At 41.3% G+C, this 22,237-nt stretch overlaps 1 protein-coding gene across 1 annotated transcript in view; it reads left to right on the top strand.

Annotated features, from left to right (window-relative positions):
* Positions 1-881: 881 nt before the first annotated feature.
* LOC115096359 (protein-glutamine gamma-glutamyltransferase 6-like) overlaps positions 882-22,237 on the top strand; it is a 46,846-nt gene continuing 25,490 nt past the window's right edge. The window contains exons 1-2 of the mRNA XM_029610834.1: positions 882-1,001; positions 15,101-15,274. Of these exons, the coding sequence (XP_029466694.1) occupies positions 995-1,001; positions 15,101-15,274 (181 nt within the window). The 5' untranslated portion in view covers positions 882-994. The remainder of the gene's footprint in view (positions 1,002-15,100; positions 15,275-22,237) is intronic.

The following is a 22,237-nucleotide window of genomic DNA, read 5'->3' as shown; positions in this document are numbered from 1 at the left end:
TCCCTAGCAAGTTTAAATGTGCGCATTTATACTATGCTAAGGTTTGTGCGGCCTATTTAATTTTCTAGGCGGACTTACGTGTATAAATCTGCTTTCACACTTTGGGCTGAAGTCTGTGTGTACCTTATACATGCAGATTTAATTCCTATGTGCACTGTTATAAAATTAGCCTCATAATATGCAAATCATTGGAGATAAATTGATTTACACCTTATTACATTGAATCACCTTAAAAATGTTCCTAAAATTGTAGTTCGTGATAAGAAAACACTGATAAACATGTTTTTAGTACCCACCAAATGTATGTAATTGCCTAAAAAAAATAAGCACCTAAATTTGCAATTTATAAACCCAGAGCAGAAGCCCCAGTTATATTTTATGTAACAAAAATTGAGTTAATAATATTAAGGTACAAGAAAAGGATTTGTGCTATGAGCTGACAATGGATCCTTCTTGGCTTTTTGGCTGAGACAGAGAACCTGTACAATACTGGGGAGGGGGGGGGGGGGTGGATAATGTCATGCAGCCTGACTCCATTGGGGATACAATGACAATGATGTAACAACCATTGGCAAAGCTGAAGGAATAACAACTGGAGCCTTTTATCGATAAATCGCCCCCATCATGCACAGTTTATCTAAATTTTTAAAACACACTATCTTAGTAGAAAGAAAAGCACACTTTTCACCTCAGGCATTTTCAGCTCTAGTCTTGCCCGCAGGATAAGCTCTGGAGAATTTTTGGATTGCAGCATTGCCGTCCTCGGATCTTCTTGCGCAAGTGACACAGTTTCAGGATTGCACAAGTTGCTGTGGGAAATGCAGTTCCCCAATAAAAAACAAACAAACAGCATCTCACCTATCTCATGTCAGTGAATTGGATGGGGGTGTTGGCAGGAATGCATGACTTGGGGTTATAAATACAAGACTCTGTTTGCAATATTACAGAAGATTTCCTGACGTTTTTGAAAGGGATAGCAGAGCAGACGGAGGCCATGGAAGGTGAGTAAAGTGGATGGTTCTTTCCCACATAAGCCAGGCTTCCCACTTCATTAAGAAGCCTTTACAGTATTCATAAAGGACTAATTAATGAAACACCCCCTCCCCTTCAATTTGCACTTCCCCCTTAACTTTTTTCCCCATTTACTTCTCTTCTCCCTTCTCCCTCCCCCTCACCTCTTTCCATTTCACCCCTCTTCCCTTTCTCTCTCTTCAGCCTCAGGTTGCCTGTCCGTGCTGTACTTACAGCCTCCTGCTTTTGCCATCATTCTCTCCGCGAGGGTGGCCCGTGCTGCTGATGGATCCTGAACAGTCAGTGCCTGCTTTCCTAACGTGGTCCCCAGGTGCCCCCTCCTTGGGACCACCCTGGAAAATTAGGGGTCGCGTTACCAAGGAGGTGTCAGGGTGGCTTGCCTGCCCCTAGCGCCTCCTTGAGAACGGGAGCCCGTGAGCTTCGGCCGTCCACCAGTTAGGAAAATAGATGCCAAATTTATCGGCGTCCATTTCCCTAAATGGCGCACAGGCAGGGGCTCAGGAAACGGATGCTTATTAACCGAGTGTCCATTTTCTGAACCTGACTTTGGCGCTTTTTTTCCAACTTTTTTTTTTTTTATTTTTTTAAAGATCTGTTTCTCCTGCCACTTAATATCACAATGATATTAAATAGCAGGATGTACAGAAAAGCAGTTTTTTCTGCTTTTCTGTGCAATGTTTGGGAGCGTTCAGGTGCAGCTAACCTGCTACCAGTAGATGTGGCCAGCCTCAGTCTCTATCGTCTTGCTGCTCTCCTCCTCTTTCACTAATAAGCTGAGGCTACGAAATAAACAAGTCCTGTCACTGTAGACAGCTTCACTGTAAACATATGCACAGGATGAGTATCTATTATGCTAACACTCTTGATTCCATTCCGGAAATATGATAGGCTGTAGCTCTAGTAGGTGTCCATACTGTCTATTGTAATCATAGGATACTGCCACTTTGTCGCACCTGACGGAACGAAACTCCACAGACAGGCCGTACCATGCGTCCCAGGAGCCTTATTATCTACGATGATGATTATGATTATAGCATCATAACCAAAGCCCTGATTAATGTGTTTATTGTTGTAGCAATTCAGACTACTGTTTTTCACTGTATCATTGAATAAATAGTGAAATATATCTGTTTTAATAATATTGTTCTACATCTGATGTTTATGAAAAGCACCAAAAACAAATTGTTCCTAAAAGTTTAATACACACGCTTGTCAGGCCAGTCTACTTATTTATGTATTTATTTGCTTAGTTTCATTTGATTGAACGTTCAATCTTTCATCTCCGACCACGTTACATAAAACATAAATCATCAAAATGGCAGTGTCATGCCATATTTAATAAAACAAATTAGTTACATTCAAATAACTATAATAACAACAATAATAATAACTCCCAAAAAATCCTGGCCACACCCTTACCTCCCCAAACTATTTCTTCGCCTATCGCCCCTACCCATCCCTTGAATCGCAACTCTCTGACATTACTCTCCCCAGCATCATTTCACCAAACTCCACTTTCCCACTATTCAGTTCTTTCTTAAAACCGCACACTTAACTGACTCCATCATTCTCCAAATGCTTCCGTAAAGAGCCATGATTTCAAAGTTTTTGTGAAAAGTCATATAATTCAGTTCCATTCGCAAATCCAGCAGCATCGAATCCCATAACCACGGCCTAAAGTACCTGGATGCCCTTTGACGAGTACCAGATTGCTTGTCTTGTTCCAGCCCCTGGTGCAACCAACAAAGCCTTTTGTTAAGTTATTTAGTTATTTATTTAAAATATTTCTATACTGTCTTAACAGTATGTAACTGACCAAAACGGTTTACAAAAGTAATTAAAAATAATAAAAAAATAATAAAATAAAATAAATAAGTTAAATCTCAGGATGGAGAAACTTCCCTAATAAAGCTTCTTTCTGCCCTGCTTCTCCGGGCACCCGGTCTCTCCCTTGTTCTCTCTCATTTTCTTTAAAGCTTCCCTGGCTGAAGGGAACAGGCTGTACCCTACCAGATGGGTATCAGAAAACCAGGGGCAGTAAAGCCACTACGAGCATACAGAGGTTAGCTGTCCTAAACAATGAGGAACGTTCTAGCTGCTAATATTATGGCACGCTACTCACCTAGAGTTGGCTTTTTTCTCTCTTTTTTAGCTAAAACTCTTTGAATTAAATTCTGTTTTTCCGCTTTATCTGACATTACTTCCTGTGGTTTTGGATCACCTGATGTGCACTGCAGTTTATGTGTTCGAGGAATTGTGCGTGAATCAGAAAAATAACTTCCCTTTGCTGCCGTTTAACCTCATCAGTGGTGGAGATGAACTGTCTTTTATACACACCAGATAGAAAGGGACAAAACAAAAGCGCACACTGAAAATGCAGCACAGATAGGATGAACGAAGGGAACGCAAACAATGCATGGAAAGAAGATGGAAGGAAAGCCGGAGAATGCGATTGTGGGAATGAGAGGTAGAACCTGGCTAGTAAAGAGATCATCTGAATGATATTGGAAGTACATGCAATATTGTGATTTGATTGGCTGTGACATAAGGCAGCAGATGATCAATCAGAACTGAATGTGGAGTATTCAGAATAGCGAGAGTATCTGGAATCGTTTTCACGTTAAATGTTCTTTCGGAGGATGTGAACTTTGGTTTCAGGGGAAAATATGTCTGCATTTCTGGTACAAAAATCATGCAGTAAAACCAGATATTTATTATTTAATGCTTGTCCTAGATCTAAGCGAGGCAGGGAGCAGATAAGGGTGTACTTGAGGGTTTTCCCCACTTTGTGTCTATAGGAAAAATACACTTAGTACACTTGGCCCTAGGCTTGTTTTTCTCCTAGCTCAGCTCAATTCTGCAATCCATCGAAATTATTTGTATTTATTAACCTTGATATACTGCTTGTATGAAACAAACCAAGTGGTTTGCAAAATCAATTACCCTCTGGAATTATATGTCACAGTAGAGATGGTGATCAATGCATGTAGAAAATGCTGGAAAAACTGCCCTTAGTGGCGAGAACTCATGTGAAATTGTGTGAGCCCTCATGTCGTGATGTGCTGCAGTAGCCTGCCCTGGGCACCAACACGTCTCAGTCTATGTCTGCTGAGCGGGAAACTTGCGGTCCAGGGTGCCCTAAATTATCAGAACAGTAGGAACCTAATTAAGCATCAAATTGGAATGCATAGAACAGGGGTGCCCAATCTTTCACAAAACCAGAACGCACAGTAGCAGAGAGTCACCATACCTTTCACGAATGAGGGGGGTAGGGGAGTGAAGCTGTCCCCGTCTCCCCTATGAAAGAAAAGGTCAACCATCTCTCTCCCAGACTCGCACACTCTCGCTCCCTCTCTCTCCCCCAGACGCACACCCTACCCTTCCTCCCACTCTTCTTCGTACATACAACCCCTCGCGCTCTTTCCCAGACAGACACACGCCTCTTCCTCCCTCTCTTTCTCTCCCAGACATACAAACATACATCCTCCCTCTCTTTCTCTCCCAGACACACACACACACCTTCCCTCCCTCTGTCACTCCCAGACACAAACACCCACCCTTCTCTCTCTCACAGACCCTTTCTCCCTTTCTTTCTCTCCAGACACACACACTCTCTCTCACTCTTTCTCCCAGACACAGACACACAATCTATCCCAAACAAACATACTGCTGTTCTGCTGCTCATGTGCTTACTCAAGCCTAGATTTTAAAAAGGCTACGTGTGTAAATTTTGGGGCTTATGCGTGTGGCTGGGCCTTGCACGAGCTGCGCGCATTTTACAACAGATCCAACCACGCGCATAAACCCCGGTAAGCACAGATGTGCTGGGCCTCTCCAAAGAGGCAGGCTGGAGGGGCGTGATCTGGGCTGGGACAGGCCAGGACAAGGCCATTACTCGGAAGTTGAAGTAAGTAGAAAAAAAAAATAGGTAGGGGGTAGAAGTTGGGGAGGAGAGCGGAAAAAGTAGGAAGGTTAGATAGGGGTATAGAGAATTTCACTCCCAGTCTGCTCCCTAATTGGAATGGACTGGGAGGGAACCGGGGAAGCCCTACTCGTGTCGCCGCACGTTGCTTGGTAAAATTTCCCCCACACGTGAGTGAGTCATTGGCTTTTATAACATGCGCGCTCCAGCACACGCATGTTATAAAATTGGTGCGTCCATGCGCGCGCGTGCCGGGAATCGCACGGGTCCTAAAATCGACCCCTTAGTGAGTGCCCCCCAAACCAGCACTGCCATATCATTGTGAAAAGTTTAAGCCCTCGCTTGCTGTCAGCCCTCCTGCAGCTTGCAGCCGTCCACTCCATGTCCCATCCCCACCCTCTCTTGGCACGCCAACTCCCCAGGAGATTGGTGGTTTCACTGCCAGCTGCCCGTCTCAGAGCTCAGTCCAGCCACACAGAAGCCTTCAAAGCCATGTGTAAGCTGAATTACAATTACAGAATAACCTCTCCTACTAATTGCCAGCACTCAAATTGTAGCAACCTCATCTATGAAAAGACAATATGGAAAACATTACACCAGCCCTGAAACATGAATACACTTCCAATAAGAACAGAACAAGTCAAACTGCTATAGATCCCTATCCCGAACCTACATGCTGGCAGAATACTTCATCTTGGCCACACATGCAGAACACGGACAGATCCTCACCAAATACTGAATAAAGTGACCATAGGTATAAATAGAAACACTCAGACATTAAAATGAATTGGAAACTGCAACAAGCCAAACTGTATTGTATTATGCAGTGCAACGATGGAAAAACTGAAATGTCATGTTTCTTCATAACACCAAAGAATAAAATCAAGAAATATAATTCATTCTTAACAGTAAAACAAAACTGATATATAGCATAATTCAAATAACTGACAAAAAGAATGTTCAATCATTAAAAACTTGTATTTTATTTTTAAATTTCCCAAACAGCAATAACATTTTTCAAAAATCAGATATATCATAAAACAATCAATAATTAAAATGAATAAGGATTTAAAAATCATCCACGCTTCCTATCCTGAGATTGTTGTGGATCAGTTAAGGCGGGGGAAATGGGGCCTGAGGTGGTGTAATTTCTCCCTCTCATGCGTGCACACACCCACACACACACACACACACACACACACATTCACTGACACTGACGTTCGCTTACAACCACACATCCTCAAATGTTCACTCTTCCTCACGGACACATACGCTCGCTCACACATATGCTCACAAATATTCTCACTGACATCCATTCACGCGCACTCTCACTCACAGACACACATGTTCACTTGCATGCATGCTTGCAGATAAATATGCTCACAGACACATGCTCACTGGCCACACTCACACCGATGCACTCTCATACAGCTAAGTGGCACATTTTAAATATTCAGCCACAGTGAGCGGCCGCTATTTAAAAGGATAAGTATTTATCTGGCTACGTGCTGGGAGGGGAATGGACGTAACAGAGAGGAGTTGAGTTAGCCAGATAAGTTTCTGGCCACCTCTGGTCGCCCCATAAACAAGTCCTAAAGTTAGCACAGCGGCTAAATATTGACCTCTCCATGGGAACTGTGTATCATATAGTGATGTAAGTGCTTGGCTGGTAAGTGCTAACTGTACATGAATTAACTGAGCATTCTGGAAGTGGATTCAAATGGAAAATAATGAGTAGATAGAAACCTGTTCTAAATACGTAAAGTTTACATTTATTTTGGTTGTGTCTGGTTTTACATAGTAATCCATACCTCACAGTAGTTAGGGACAATGAGAATCAAGGACTATGACTGAGATTTTATAAACAAAGCCAACTACATTTAACCACGGTGGTTAAGTAAATGTATCTATAGAAAGGTTTATGGCAATAGCCATAGCCAACCATAGTTCAGTCATGTGCCTATAAACAAATTAGATTTTCCTCTGCCATTCTGGACTGGGTTTGAAACATGCTAGGATTTGAAGGCTACAAAACCTCCATTTCCAGCCTTCTGTAGAAATCTAATTTCTGTTAATTGACACTTACAATAATAACAACATCCAACGCCGTTCTTCCTGACTCCATTCTGTATCAGAGTAGCAACTGTCAGTCATACAGTAGCACACCTTACATCTGCAAACTCCTATTATACGCATAAAATGGGCCGTGTTCCATTATCTGGAAAAAAAATTTCTGTCATCCGAAAATTGGTTGGCTTCTTATGTTGCGTTAACCAGAAAAGCTTGCACAGTCCGATTATATTTTTTAGCAGAAAACTAGAAAAAAGAATCTGTTCTCTAGATCCAAGCCTGATCTCAACCATTCCAGAAAAAAAGATGCTCCGCTACTACTTCAGTGATTTCTTATCATAACAAAATAAAGATGATTACTATATCTACTTACTGTACAGTGCTAATTCACTGATTGCTTGTCTTGGGAGTGGAGAAATTCGAACAGAGGCTAAATTACACTGCTTCAACAGGTGTCATAGTGGGCCAAGCACTTACGTAATGAACAAGAGCAAACCACACAGCAGTTCATGAACTGTATTGATCCTGCCCATTTCATAATCTTTTTTTTCAGCTGTAAGGAAAATGTATTACAGTTTGATGTTGCAAAATTCTAGCCCTAGTGGATTACCAACAGATAAGGCACCACATCAATAAGAGGAAGTGCTTTATTAAAACATAAGATGTAGCACTGTTCTGCCTCTTGTTTTGAAATTAACATTCTTGATTATCTAATGAGATTCTGTGATAAATCTGTATGCCTAGGCCAGAATTATAGACTTTGCAACCTCTTCAACATTCACTGTAAGGATGCACGAAAACCATTTGATCCTGTTCGGCTTCAGATCTGAAGCTAGTTTACTCAGATAATCAGAATCAGCTGCAGCTAAAGTAAAAAAAATTTTTTCCAGACTAGAAGTACTGTAATATTCAATTCCAAATTACTCTTTGAAACAGTTAAAAACCTTCTCCAACTCTAATAACAAGTACTTGAAATATATGAAGACAATGTAAGTCTTCAAATGCATCTGTAAACGTGAACTAGGTAAAAAAAAAAAAAATCAAACTGAACAAGCAGACATTGCATCTGTGCCTCAGATAGGTCATTTTTATCTGAGTTCATTTGTGGCCACTTCTGATCCTACTCTGAGTACCTGAACCACATTATTTCTCCACAAAATTTGATATTATATATATATATATATATGTGTGTGTGTGTGCGCGTGTGTGTGCGCGTGCGTGCATGACAGGTAAAAGGTTCTCTCTCTCTCCCCCCCCCCCCCCCCATTCAGTTCAAGAAGATGTAAATCTCCCTTACTGCCTCTGGATAATTCCATTATACCATTTGTTTGACCATTTTTTCATTCTTGAACTCTCTCCAAGAGACTGGCCATTAGCCACATTGAGTGCCAGATCCACTCACATTATATGCACCCTGTCCTTGAGGTTACATATAGATTTACTTATACACACATGAAGCTGAGACCCAATATGTGTGGGGTAATTTTCAAAAGGATTTAAGTGCATAAATACTATGAACAAATCAATAAAACAAAAAAAGAATACTATGTAAAACAGATTGATGGTGTAATATTCAATTCCAAATTACTCTTTGAAACAGTTAAAAACCTTTTCCAACTCTAATAACTATCAGTTCTCAAAGAACTCATGCAATGAATATGCCAAATCACTGCTGAACTAAATTAAAAATCTAAAGACACAATTCTCCACCAGCTCATCAACAATAGAGCCTGAAGGAAAATCCGGTCAAGTGAAATGGAATTCATTCGACCCAGTATCAAATTTTGAATTAAACCAAATCATCACTAAAATGAAGCCGGCCACCCACTCACTGAACCCTATCCCTGCAAGTGCCCTAAAAACTGCAAACATATAGGCCGATACAGTAAAAATTGCGCGCACACAGGACACTCTCCTATGCGCGCGATTCAGAAAAAAAAATTATTCAAATTAGGGCCTGCGGGAAAAAGAGGCGCTAGGGACAGTAGCGTGTCCCTAGCACCTCTTTTTTGACAGGAGCGGCAGCTGTCAGCGAGTTTGACAGCCAAAGCTCAATTTTGCCGGCGTCAGTTCTCAAACCCGCTGACAGCCACGGGTTCGGAAACCGGATGCCGGCAAAATTGAGCTCAGGTTTTCAACCTGTGAGCCGCGGGCCAATTTTAAATTTATTTTTTTTTTTAATTATTTTTAGCTTTTGGGACCTAAGACTTAATATCGCAATGATATTATGTCAGCGGGTGCACAGAAAAGCAGTTTTTACTGTTTTTCTGTACACTTTCCCGGTGCCGGCAGAAATTAACGCCTACCTTTGGGTAGGCGCTAATTTCTGAAAGTAAAATGTGCGGCTTTGCTGCACATTTTGCTTTCTGTATCACGTGGGAATGACTAATAGGACAATCAACTTGCATTTGCATGTTGCGGGTTCTATTAGTTTCGGGGGGTTTGGACACGCATTTTTGAAGCGCTATTACCCCTTACTGAATAAGGGGTAAAGCTAGCGCGTCCAAACGCGGGTTAACAGTGCGCTCCGCCGGAGCGCATGGCTAGCAGAAGGACTGGTCCCTGATAGGGCAAAATAAGCTGTAATGAAACCAATACAAAAAATAAAACTGGCAGAATAGACAATTGGGACAATTACTGATCAATATCCAACCTGCCTTTCATCGGTAAAGTCCTAGAAAAAGCAGTGTTTACACAATTAGAGAACTACCCAGAAGACAATAATATACTATACCCAAACCAATTCGGATTCAGAAAAAATCACTCAACGGAAATTCTACTCATTTCCTTAGCCAGCCCTGTACCTCAGGGCTTTGACAACAATGAGTCCTATATCGTGGTACTAATCAATCTTACAGTAACATTTGACATAGTTGACCACACCCTGTTATGCCACCAAGAGAAATTGGAATAAATGGAAATGTTAACAAATGGTTCTCTTCTTTCCTAAAAGATAGGACATTTCAAGGCAAACTGGACAAATATCTGACACCTTCCCAATTGATACAGGTGTCCCCAAGGATTCAGCTCTATCAGCCACACTATTCAACATTTGTTGCCTATATGCACATTTCTGGCAAATCTAGGAATCAACTTCTTCCTATATGCAGACAACATTCAATTCTACATCCCTGTTGACAAAACATTTGAAAAACTGCGTTGTCTCTGTCAACATGCATGAAGGAAATACAACAAAAACTCTCAGCTGAAACCCAAAAGAACCTGAAATTGTGTGGTTAAGGAGAGATACAACGATAATCAAACCGCCAACACTAGACCTAGGAATTATTAATGTTACTCCATCCAATCAAGTACGAGACCTAGGAACACAGATAGATGAGAACTTCACTATGAAAAAGCATATAAGCAAATTAATAAAAACAGGATACACTAAGCTGAGAATATTACACTGGCTGAAACCTCTACTAACAATCCAGGATTTCCTCACTGTTCTACAAACACTAGTATTTTCAAACTTAGGGGGTCATTTATCAAAATGCGATAAGGTGTTTTCGCATGCGATTGCACCATATCATATGGTGCGATGCAAATTCAGAAAATAGGAGGAGTGTGGGCTGGGTTAGCCTGTTTGCAAAGCCATAACACTGATGTTAACTATACCTCTTTGGATTGTGTTAGGCTGTCATCTCCTGTAAGTCCAATGTCAGGTGAATGGATATATGAGAGTGAGAGTGAGAGTGAGAGTGAGAGAGAGAGAGAGAGAGAGAGAGAGAGAGAGAGAGAGAGAGAGAGAGAGAGACTGGCCATGATATTATGGCCCATAGGCAGGTATTTGTATCCTTATGGTAGGCCCACCTAGTAACTCGAGGTGGGGTTTAGGTAAGAGTGTAAGGGATTAGGGGCCACTTTGACATTCTACGAGACACCTACGAACAGAACAGTGGTCTCTTGTGAAAATTTGCTGGCCTTTGGAGTGAGGAAACTCACTCCAAGATGAGATTTGGGCAATGTTCTCTCAACCTAGCTTGATGTTACCCAGGTAGAGAGTCCATCAAGCTAGGTTGAGAGAACATTGCCCAAATCTCATCTTGGAGTGAGTTTCCTCACTCCGAAGGCCAGCAAATCTTCCCAAGAGACCACTGTTCTGTTCGTAGGTGTCACGTAGAATGTCAAAGTGGCCCCTAACCCCCTACACTCTTACCTAAACCCCACCTCGAGTTACTAGGTGGGCCTACCATAGGGATACAAATACCTGCCTATGGGCCATGACATTATGGCCTCTCTCTCTCTCTCTCTCTCTCTCTCTCTCTCTCTCTCTCTCTCTCAAAACAATGGTCCCCTGGTGGTGAATGACAGACATACAACAGGTCTGGCACAAATCTGAAATGGTATCACATTTTGCACTAACTTAGCTCTTCACACAGGTAATTAGTGCAAATTGTGATAAATGCTATATTAGCATAAAACACGCCCCTTCTGCTATCACATGTGGTACTTACCACATTTTGATAAATCCACCCCTTAGACTACTACAACTCCCTATTACTAGGCTTCAAGCTTACTAAAACCACTACAGTGACTCTAAAACACCGCTGCTAGACTTTTACTAGGGACATGAAATTTTGACCACATCAGCCCCTCACTGATGGCGCTGCACTGACTTCCTGTACAATCCAGAATTCAATATAAAGTATTAACTCTAATTTTCAATATCATCAACAATTCTGACCCATGACTATTACACTTCCACATTGCTCACCACAGAGAACCCTAAGATCACAAAACAAAGGACTTCTAACGCTGCCGTCCACTAGGAACACACACCTAACGCAAATAAGAGACCGCATGTTTTTCATAGCGAGTCCCAAGTTATGGAACTCCCTTCTGTCTTAAGTGATACTAAACATGTTTATTGTGTACTATTGGCTGGGTGGGAGGTCTGGGTGAACTGAGGGGAGTTCAAGCTGAAGAACCAGGAGGGTCTCAATGACTTGGAGAAGGACTGGATGACCTGGTAAAACTGGGACAAACTGGTAAAATTGATAATTTCACTGACGTGCGCATGTTTTCAAATATATCGATTTAAACATTAATATTCTGATTTACAAGAGTAAGTTCTATTTTATTTTTGTGGGTTAAATATATGCACGTATATTTTTAAAATAGGTAAGAAAATTATATGTTTTCAATGCATGTATTTCAATTGCATGTATTTGCGCATAAGCCTGCTTGTGCATGTCTGCCTGTGTGTGCATGTATATATGTGTGGGAGGGGGGTATAGCTGTATGTGTGTCTGCTTTTGCCTGTGTGTTTGTCTCTGTGTGTCTGTCTGCATCTATGCATGTGCTTGTATGTTCCTGTGCATGCCTGTGTGTGTGCATGTGTGTGTGTTACCTCTGTGTGTTTGCCTGAATGTGGCTACCTCTACTTGTGTGTGGGGAGTGCCTGTGTCTGTGGGCACCAGTGCCTGTGTGTGTATGTGTCTCTGCCTGTGCCTGAGTGTGTGTAAGCCTGCCTGCATGTGCAAATCAGTGTGTGCACATTTGTGAGCCTATGCATGCTTGTGCAAGCTAAACTTGAGCACACTTGTGCATGCTTGTGTATGCTTGTGCAAGATTGCACAAGCAATAACAGCCTCTGTGTGTATGTGTGTATGTGTGGTACCTGTGCCTGTGCCTGTATGTGTATTAGAAAGAATTATAGTACAGAAACTTTATTGTTGGCAATGAATAATACAGTGCTTCAAGGATTCAACACCAGCTGCTCATATTTTTGGTCTTACTGGGCCTCTCAGCTGCATTTGACACGATTGACTCAAATATTGATTGAGATTGGCATTGGGGGGGAAGTATTGAAATGGTTTAAATCCTTCTTATCAGATCGCTCATACCAAGTAAGACTGGGCGAATGCTTATCTGAGACAATTAATATGGATACAGGACTGCCTCAGGGCTCAGCATTGTCTGCTACTCTTTTTAACATATACATATTACCATTATGACGATTACTATCAGGGATGGGTTCCAGCTATAATGTATATGCAGACGATGTATAGTTTCTCATTCCAATAGACATCTCAGTTGATCATTCGTTAAAATTGCTTGATCTCTATTTCTCATTGATTAAACAATTATTGAAGCACGTGAGGTTAGTTCTAAATACACAAAAGACAGAAATTATACTATTAAATAGAAAAATTCCAATCACATCCCCAGTAACTACCATGAATGATCAAACAAAAATAGAATTAACCGATCATGGCCGTGATCTTGGTGTTTTAATTGACAGTAACTTGCTAATGAAAAAAAAACGTATTAGTCAAAAAATAAAAAGCGGTTATTACAAACTGAATATTTTCAAATGCTTAAAGCCTCTCCTCTCTTGTGATGATTTTAGAACAGTATTACAAATCTTAGGGGTAGATTTTAATACATATGCACGGGTGTCCATGTGCGCGCGCCACCCGGTGCGCACACATGGATGCCCAATTTTATAACATGCGCGCACAGATTTCAGAGTGGCCCCTAACCTACCCTCCCTTCCCCTAACCCTCCCACCCCCTAGCCCTATCCTAACTCCCCCCCCAGACTTTTGTTTTACCTCTTGAGCCTGCCTTCGGCAAATGGCTGCTGTGCTGGAGGCCTCTGGCCCCGCCCTGCCCCCTCCCCGCCCCTTTTTTGAAGCCCCGGGACGTAGGCGCGTCCCAGGGCTTTACGCTCGTCGCCTGGCCTTTATAAAATAGGCCCCGGTGTGCATAACCCCACTCACGCCCGTAAATCCTATGGATTTATATGCATAGGGCTTTTAAAATCTGGCCCTTAATTTTTAATGAATTTGATTACTGTAATGCCTTATTCTTGGGTTTTCCTGCCAGTGCAACGTGCCCACTACAGTTATTACAAAATGCAACAGCCAGAATACTATCAGGTAATAGGAAATATGACCATATAACACCAGTATTGAAATCACTGCACTGGTTACCAGTTAAATTTAGAAAACAATACAAAGTGCGTACTTCTAGAAATCTGAGATCTGCCAAGTTCCATCACTGCATTCCGCACATTTAAGCGAATTGAGAGAAAGGGATTACAATGCCGGCCAACTTATGCACTCAGAAAGACAGTAAGCAGTTTAAAAAAGATCTAAAGACATGGTTATTCAGCACAGCGTATGCTAATTAAGATAAACATGAAATGCTGGGTCATAGAATACTGACGATATAATACGCATTTTATTGTATTTATATTGTTTGAAATGTGATTGATTTATTTCTGTTCATGAATGCTATTGATTTTATGTTTTAAATAGTGTTTTATTGTAAACCACCATGATTGTTAATCCAGAATGACGGTATATAAGTAAATAAATACATATGAAATATATATATATATATATGGGGGCCTGTGGTGTTATATATATATATATATATATATATATATATATATGGGAGCCTGTGCGAGTATGTGTCTGCCTGTCTGTCTTTGTGTGTCTGCCTGTGCGTGTGTGTGTGTCTGTATGTGTCTGCTTGCGTGTATGAGCCTGTGAGTATGTGTGTGCCTGCCTGTGATACTCTGTGTGTGTGTGTGTGTGTCTATGTGTGCATCTGTGTGCCAGTATGTGTGTGCATGTGTCTGGGCTTTGCAAACAGAGCATATTGTTTTTGCACAGTGCACCTTATACTTTCCAGGCTCCACCTGGTGGCCACAGACAGACACCACAGTGTGACGACCGACCGACAAAAGTCTTTTATATACATGTATACATATATATATATACACATAGATATAAAACAGTTAAAATAAATTTGAATTAGAAATTGATGTGACAAGCATGTCTTTTTGAAGTGGATTTTTTAAATGTCATTGATACAAGAGAAAAATATTTCTGCAGAACAATATTTTAACAGTACTACTATTATTTTCTGAAGTATAAACATAAGCACAAGCCTACAGTCACATTTTTTCTATCTACAGAAGAAAGAAGAAAGAACACTTTTCAGTAAGATCTAATTGTAATAGAGGATATTGTAATTTTTAGCCCATAATTATTCTGTCCCACTTTGAATGTGTTTCTTCTGGAGTAGCATATTTTTTCTTGTCTTTTTTTTTTTACAGCATTACAGCTGACAGGTGTGAACTTCAAACTTGCCTCAAACAAGATTGCACACCACACTGATAACTACACCAGCAGTGCTCTGATTGTCAGGAGAGATCAGGACTTTGACATTATCCTGAGTTTCAACAGAATGGTGATGCCCAAAGATGTCATTGCATTCACTGTGGGACTAGGTAATCTCATCCCATCTAGCTCAAAGTGTTTTCTGACATATTTCCCATACAGTCAAGGCTCATGTGTCGTTATAAAATGACGGGGAAATAATGACATGTGTTGCTTTGTGTTGTGGTATTTCCTATTCGAATCATCTCTTAAACAACAAAATGTCAACTTAATTTTTTTCTGTCATTGTAGCATGCATTTAAACTATGCAGTAAAATGATTCAGCACATGCTAAAATGATAGGAACAAATAAAAAAGATACAAAATAAATAATAATAATAATAATTAAAAACAAAAAAAACAAAATAGAAAATAAAACAAAAGATTTTCCATGCATACCCCTACCGACAGGTAATTGCTCCAACACATTCATTCCTCACAGACAGGTAATATCTATGCCTATCACTCATAATTAACTGACAAAGTAATCTGTTGCACATATGCATGAATATTTCTTTATGTATCCAATTTGCCAAACCTGGCAAATAAGAAAATTTGGCATGCGCTGCAAATGGGCCAGCTTTATCCAAGCTGAACCACAAATGACTCAGTTCTCCGAAACACCATTTCTACACCCTGTTCTGGGGTACACCCAACCAGCAGGACAGCCACAAGGAATATACATGAGATAAATTTGTATTTATTGGAGACCCAGGGTCTGCAAATCCATTTCATGCATATTCCTTGTGGCTGTCCTAAAAACCTGACTGGTTAAGTGCACCTCCAGAACTGAGTTGGGAAATGAACATTTCAAGCAGTTCATTGACGATTCTGGCTTCAAGGTGTATAATGGAAATACCTCACTCCTAGTAAAGGATGAGGTTTGCATTTAATCAACACTGATAAACATCCTATAATGCACCACATTTCATTGCCTGAACATATATTGGCATAGTAAGTTGGAACAACACATATCTGGTGTAGGCTCTGATCATTGTTGTTATTTGCTTACAAGTATAAAGAAGCCAAATTTCAAAACCATTTACCCAGATAAATAGTGATCTACCTGGATAAATTCTCCTGGCTGAAAATTGTTCTCCTCTAGCCACCTGAAGTTACGTTCCTCAGACAGTGTACCTTTAACTGGGTGAGGCAGAAATAATACATTATGCATGACCTGGCTTTGCCTGCCTCTAAGATTCTCCTAAATTGTTTCCATCATAAGCAGGGGGAGGGGGTTGTGCACTTTTTGGACTCCTCCACCTTGGTTTGTCCCCACCGTTTTGTGGGAGGCCTCAAGGGATTCTAAAAATCCCCCAGAGCATGCGATTTGGGTCTTTTGCGGTCCCCCCAGGTGGACTGACCGAGAGGAGAGGGGTTTTCTCTGCTTCAGGAGAGCTGACCCAGGGAGTGGATTTTGGAGACTGGAAGATTTTTGCTGCTCTTGGATTTTTGGATTCTGATTACTTCCTGAAGGAAGGGAAACCCCTGCTTATCTGCAAAGGGCTGGGTTCAATTTGCTTTTCGCCTGTCCTCACAGTCAACATCAAGGGTGAAGAGAGAGTACTAGTAGAGGATTTTTGGATTTTTCCAGCAAGTTGTTGAATGCATTTCATTCTGAAGGCTAGTTTTGCACTAAGGGGTTTTGTCACCTTTCCCTGGCTATTTTATATGCTGGAACTACAACGTGACTATCCTACCCTGCAAGGGGAAGGAATATTGGGTACGGATGCTGGTGCAGTGGAGAGGAGGAGTGTGATGGATAAGGAGACCATGGTTTTTCTGACCTTGATTTTCTTAAAGCTGCTCCTTAGTTTTTCAATTTTTTTGCTTGGATTTTAATTTGTAAACTCAAATAAATTTGACAATCAGCTAGATTGAGCAGTGGGAAGGAGAGTGGAGAGAGTGTTTGTGGGGTGTTTTTCTCCATTCATTTTTGCAGGTCATTTATCTTGGCTCATATTGAAGAACCTCCTGCACCGCATCTGATTCCAGGGGTTTGGGAACAAAGGCAGTCTAAGGTGGACATGAGCGTGCCAAAGGCCCAGGAGGTTAAGCACCCCGCCCCCTCCCTCGCCGGATGGACTCTGGCATTGTAACTCCCCGGATGCAGCACAACAGCCAAACGGGGGGGCCCCGCTGCACAATTCACATGCTTTCCATTTTCAAAAGTACACAACCTATTTTACACCCATTCTCCATTCCCCTCACCACCACCCGCACATGTAGCAGGTGCAAGAGTGCACGGTCACTTTTAAAGCAAGCGCTTTCACAGAGAAGCGGTTGCAGTAGTTTTTATTTATTTGTTCTTGTCCAGAATTTAGGTGATGCCCATTCTGTACAGACCTAGGCGACTTACAAGAGAGAAAGCATTTTCTTTGAAAATTGGCTACAAACAGCTCTGCGTGTGCTCTTGTTTGAAACAACACAGCAGATGCCAGACAACATTTCCAGTTTTGTTTTAGTTTCAGTTTGAAAACAAAACAAGTAAAACAACATTTTTGTTTGTTTCTTATTTTGCTTCATTTACAAATCAACCACTCCCCCGCCCAAATACTGAATGGTCTGAAATCTTTCTCCCCCCCCAGGCCCCTCTGGTCGTGCCCACCGGGGTCCAGCTCCAAGTGGGGGTGGACCCGCTCCCTAGTCGTTCCTGCCTCACCAGTGCAGGATTTCAAAATGACACCAGCCAGCCCGAGGACGGCGCACGTTGCAGACGGCCGTACTCTGAAATGATGCTGGCTTTAGGTCGTAGTGGGGATCGCTCCTCCACATTTGGAGCTGGACCTCCAGATATAGGGTAAGATCATGGGGGGGGGGGGGAGAGGAGCCCATCTCCAACACCATTATTTGTTTGTTTGTTTGTTTTTATGTTTATTTCATTTAAGATAAACAAAACAAAACAAAAATAAATCACAAATGAAATGAAAAAGTCTTAAAAAATCAAAATGAAAAATGGTTCCTTGCACATCCCTACAGAGTAAAAATGTGCGCATATTTTGCAACTGCCCAGACTACTGACAACTGATGCCTCAGTTTGCAATTTGACTTTCCTTTAGAAAGTGCTGAATGAACATTATGGTTGTCTGCTCTTTTTCAAAGGGCCAAACCCTGTGGAGTCAGAAAATACAAAGGCTACTTTCCTTCTCTCTGATTCTGAGAGCGGCAGCTCCTGGAGGGCAGTGGCAAGATCCAGCACCTCCAACTCCTTGAAGGTCTCCATCTCCAGCCCTGCCCAGGCTCCCATTGGACGTTACAGTCTGAGCATTCAGATCGCTTCTGGGAGCAGCCTTTCCTCCCATCCTTTGGGAAAATTAATTCTGCTCTTTAATCCCTGGGCATCAGGTAAATGGACTTTTACATTGCTTCTCTTGATGGTTTGTGTGTTTCAGCTGGAAAAGCTCATGGAACACCGAAGTGTACTCAGCATACACAAAATAAATTCAATTGACCTTTTAGTGAGAAACTTCTTTCTGATAAAGAGAACACCAAACTCATCAAATTAATGCTTCTTGAATTTTGTATTAAATGATATCCTAGAATAGGTTTACCTTGAACAGTTGATCAAGGAAGACTCTGTAAATGAAACAAAGAGTCACAGAGGGGGATGTGAATCATTTTTGAACGATTAAAATTATCGTCAGATAATTTTAAAATCGTCCAAAATCGTTAGAGTGCACGATACAATACAAATGCCCCCGAATTATCGTCAGGGGCATTTGTATTGTATCGTTAATAGGGCGCGGGAAAACTGGCACACCAAAACAACCCCTAAAACCCACCCCGAACCTTTAAAACAAATCCCCCACCCTCCTGAACCCCCCCAAAATGTTTTAAATTACCTGGGGGTCCAGTGGGGGGGGGGGGGGTCCCAGCGTGATCTCCCACAATCTCCCGCTCTCGGGCCACGGCTGCGTTGAGAAATGGCGCCGGTGGCCCTTTGCCCTTATCATGTGACAGGGCAAAGGTAGCGCCGGCGCCATTTTGGTTCCTGTCCCCCGACGTCACGAGCATAGGAGATCGCTCCCGGACCCCCGCTGGACCCCCAGGGACTTTTGGCCAGCTTGGGGGGGCCTCCTGACCCCCACAAGACTTGCCAAAAGTCCAGCGGGGGTCCGGGAGCGACCTCCTGCACGCGGGCCGTATTGCCAATCTTCAAAATGGCGCCGGCGCTACCTTTGCCCTCACTATGTCATACGTGGTCCGGGAGCGATCTCCTGCACGCTAAAACAACCCTAAAACGTGGGTTTTAGGGTTGTTTTGGTGTGCCGGTTTTCCCGCCCTCCCCCGATTTACGATTTTTAACAATTTAACAAAAACAAAACAAAACACGACGATCAGATTTCCCTCCCCCCCAGCCAAAATCGTTCGTTAAGACGATCGATCATACGATTCACACCCCTAAGAAAGAGAGAGACAAAGATTAAGCAAAATGCTCTTCAGGCCTCCTCATTATTCACAATGTTTAAGCGTAACGGCTTTTGACTTTTGGTTTCCAGGAGATGATGTGTACATGGCTGGAGATGATGAAAGGGAGGAGTACGTTATTAATGACTTTGGCATGTTCTACTATGGTTCTTATTTATTTATTTATTTATTTAACTTCTTTTACTATACCGACACTCAAGACCAGGTCTTATCGTACCGGTTTACATTAGAACAAGGGGAAAAATCAATTAACGTATAAGTGGAAAAGAGAAGTTACATTAAAACAGGGAGAGTAAAAACATGGATGTCGGAAGATAGGACAGAATTAAGTAATTGAACAATAAGTTAACAAAATTACAAACTATAAATTAACATAAAACAATAAATTAATAATACAGAAAACATGGATTATAATCAGCGGAAATATACATGGAAATATATATACATGGAACATATACACACATGGAACATATACACATATATACATATATACACATTCCATATTATACACATATATATATATACACATATATACTTCAGACAACATCAAGGATGCAGGATGGAACCTTGGGCAGGTAAATTGGACACAGACCTTTTGGGGGGTCAATTTGCAAAAGGTTTGCCTGACTAACTCTAAGAGCTAGCCAGTTAAATCCCTGTCTTTAAAAACTTTCTGGTTGAATCGGCCACCACAGATAAAACAAATGTATCTGGTTCAAAAAATGGGTGGCTCCAGAGACGCTCCTGGGACAGGCTTATGACAGAGCTGGTTCAGTTAATGGCCCTGTTTTTCTTTTCATTCCTTATCTAGTTTCCTAATTTACTCCCCAGAGCAGATGCCCAACAAGCTTTGCCCCGACAGTGAAATCTGCTCCTCTCAGATTTCTACAACTCCAGCTTGCAAAGGATAAGGGGCAAACGAGCAAAAGGATGACCCCCACCTCTTTTCCCTGTGGACTGGTAGAAAGCTGTTTTCCCTATGGCATGGGAATATCAGTTAGCCATTTACCCATGGGGAATCCCTTTAAAACTTGTCCCCTGTAGGATCAATGAGAGGAGAAGAAGAAGAAGCTTTTGATATTTATGTGCTAAGAAAAAAAATGATATATCAGTTCCTTTACCTCTGTTCTCAAATTGTGGTATTAGTGTCTTACGCAAGGTGATACAGAGTCATCTGCTTGATTGATTGATGATTGCATGTAAATATATAATGAAAACAATCACAAAAAAGAGAGAAGGAAACCTAGTTCACTGTACATAAGATAAAGATACCATAATTACAGAAGTGAACAAATCTCCAACACACAGCATTCTCATGGAATTCTTGGAACACGACAATATTCTATTAGAGTTTTAGCATGTGATTCTGTCCTAATTATCCTCTTATTAAGCTGTACAATCAGATTACAATAATCATTATTGGGCATATTGGCTGGTTGGTATCCAAAGAAAATAAAGATGAGCAGTCAATAATTCCTGTGAATGGGCAGCTGAATAACTGAAAACCTGATCAGATATATCAAACTGAGCCCTAATGCCTCAACTTCGAAAAAAAAAAAAATCACAAAAAAAAGAGAAGCAAATGTAGTTCATGGTACAAAAATCGATGCAACTTATGCATGGGTTTGATTGAAAATTTATGTAGACTGTTACAAAATGACCCCCATAATTGCCAAGTACAAATACTGAAAAATTAGAGAAAAATAAAACCATATAAAGTGCAAACTAGTGATTTATAGGTGAGAAGGGAAAAATAAGAAAGGAGCCAGAGGAATACAAAGTGTTCAAAACAGAGGCTGTTGAGATAAAACTAGTGTAATTAAAGAAGCAAGGCATAGCAGAGCACAGTTAAGAAGAGAAATATGGATTAAAGGACACCAAAGGGAAGAGTAAAAAAAGACGCACCTGCAATATTACATGTGATGGACACCCTACAGAGTCAATTTTCAAAGGAGTTTTGCATGTAAACACAGCATGTTCTCGTACAGCATGCATGAGAGTATACACTATTTCATAAATATCAAGGGCATGCACGGATTTCCATTCCGCATGCACTTTTTACCGGTGGAAAAAAATGGGGTGGGCTAGGGGCGCTCCGGGACAGGATTCGGAAATGTGCGCGGTAGCTGCCGTTATATAAGAGAGAGATGCGTACATATCACTGAAGTCGTGCATAAACCTTTGCACCCTGCTTATCAACTCTCTCAAGTTATCCGGCTAAATGCCTTTGAATATGGACCCCATTTATGATTTAAGATTAACATTCGTTAACTTGCAAGGCTTCTTGAGAGGCTGAACTAATCAATAATTTTATTTTAAGAAAGGGTATTAGGAAATCTTCCCTATATGATAAAATGATTCTTTATTTTATTTTATTTGTTTAGTTTGAAGATGGCATTTTGGATATCTGCTTTGAAATACTGGATAAAAACTCAACCACAGACCACTCCCGGCGGAATGATCTTATATATGTGACCAGAACATGCAGTGCAATGGTGAGAAAAGGGTCACATTTGTCTACAGTTGAAATAACAGCTCAGATTAAGCTTTAATTGTAAATGCTTATTCTAAAGTATAGTTTATGATATACCCAGAAGTGATAACAC

The sequence above is a fragment of the Rhinatrema bivittatum genome, chromosome 8 (assembly GCF_901001135.1).
Source record: "Rhinatrema bivittatum chromosome 8, aRhiBiv1.1, whole genome shotgun sequence".
Classification (NCBI taxonomy): Eukaryota; Metazoa; Chordata; class Amphibia; order Gymnophiona; family Rhinatrematidae; genus Rhinatrema; species Rhinatrema bivittatum.
The sequence above is the reverse complement of the archived record's forward strand: the minus strand, read 5'-3'. Positions and strand labels throughout refer to the sequence as shown.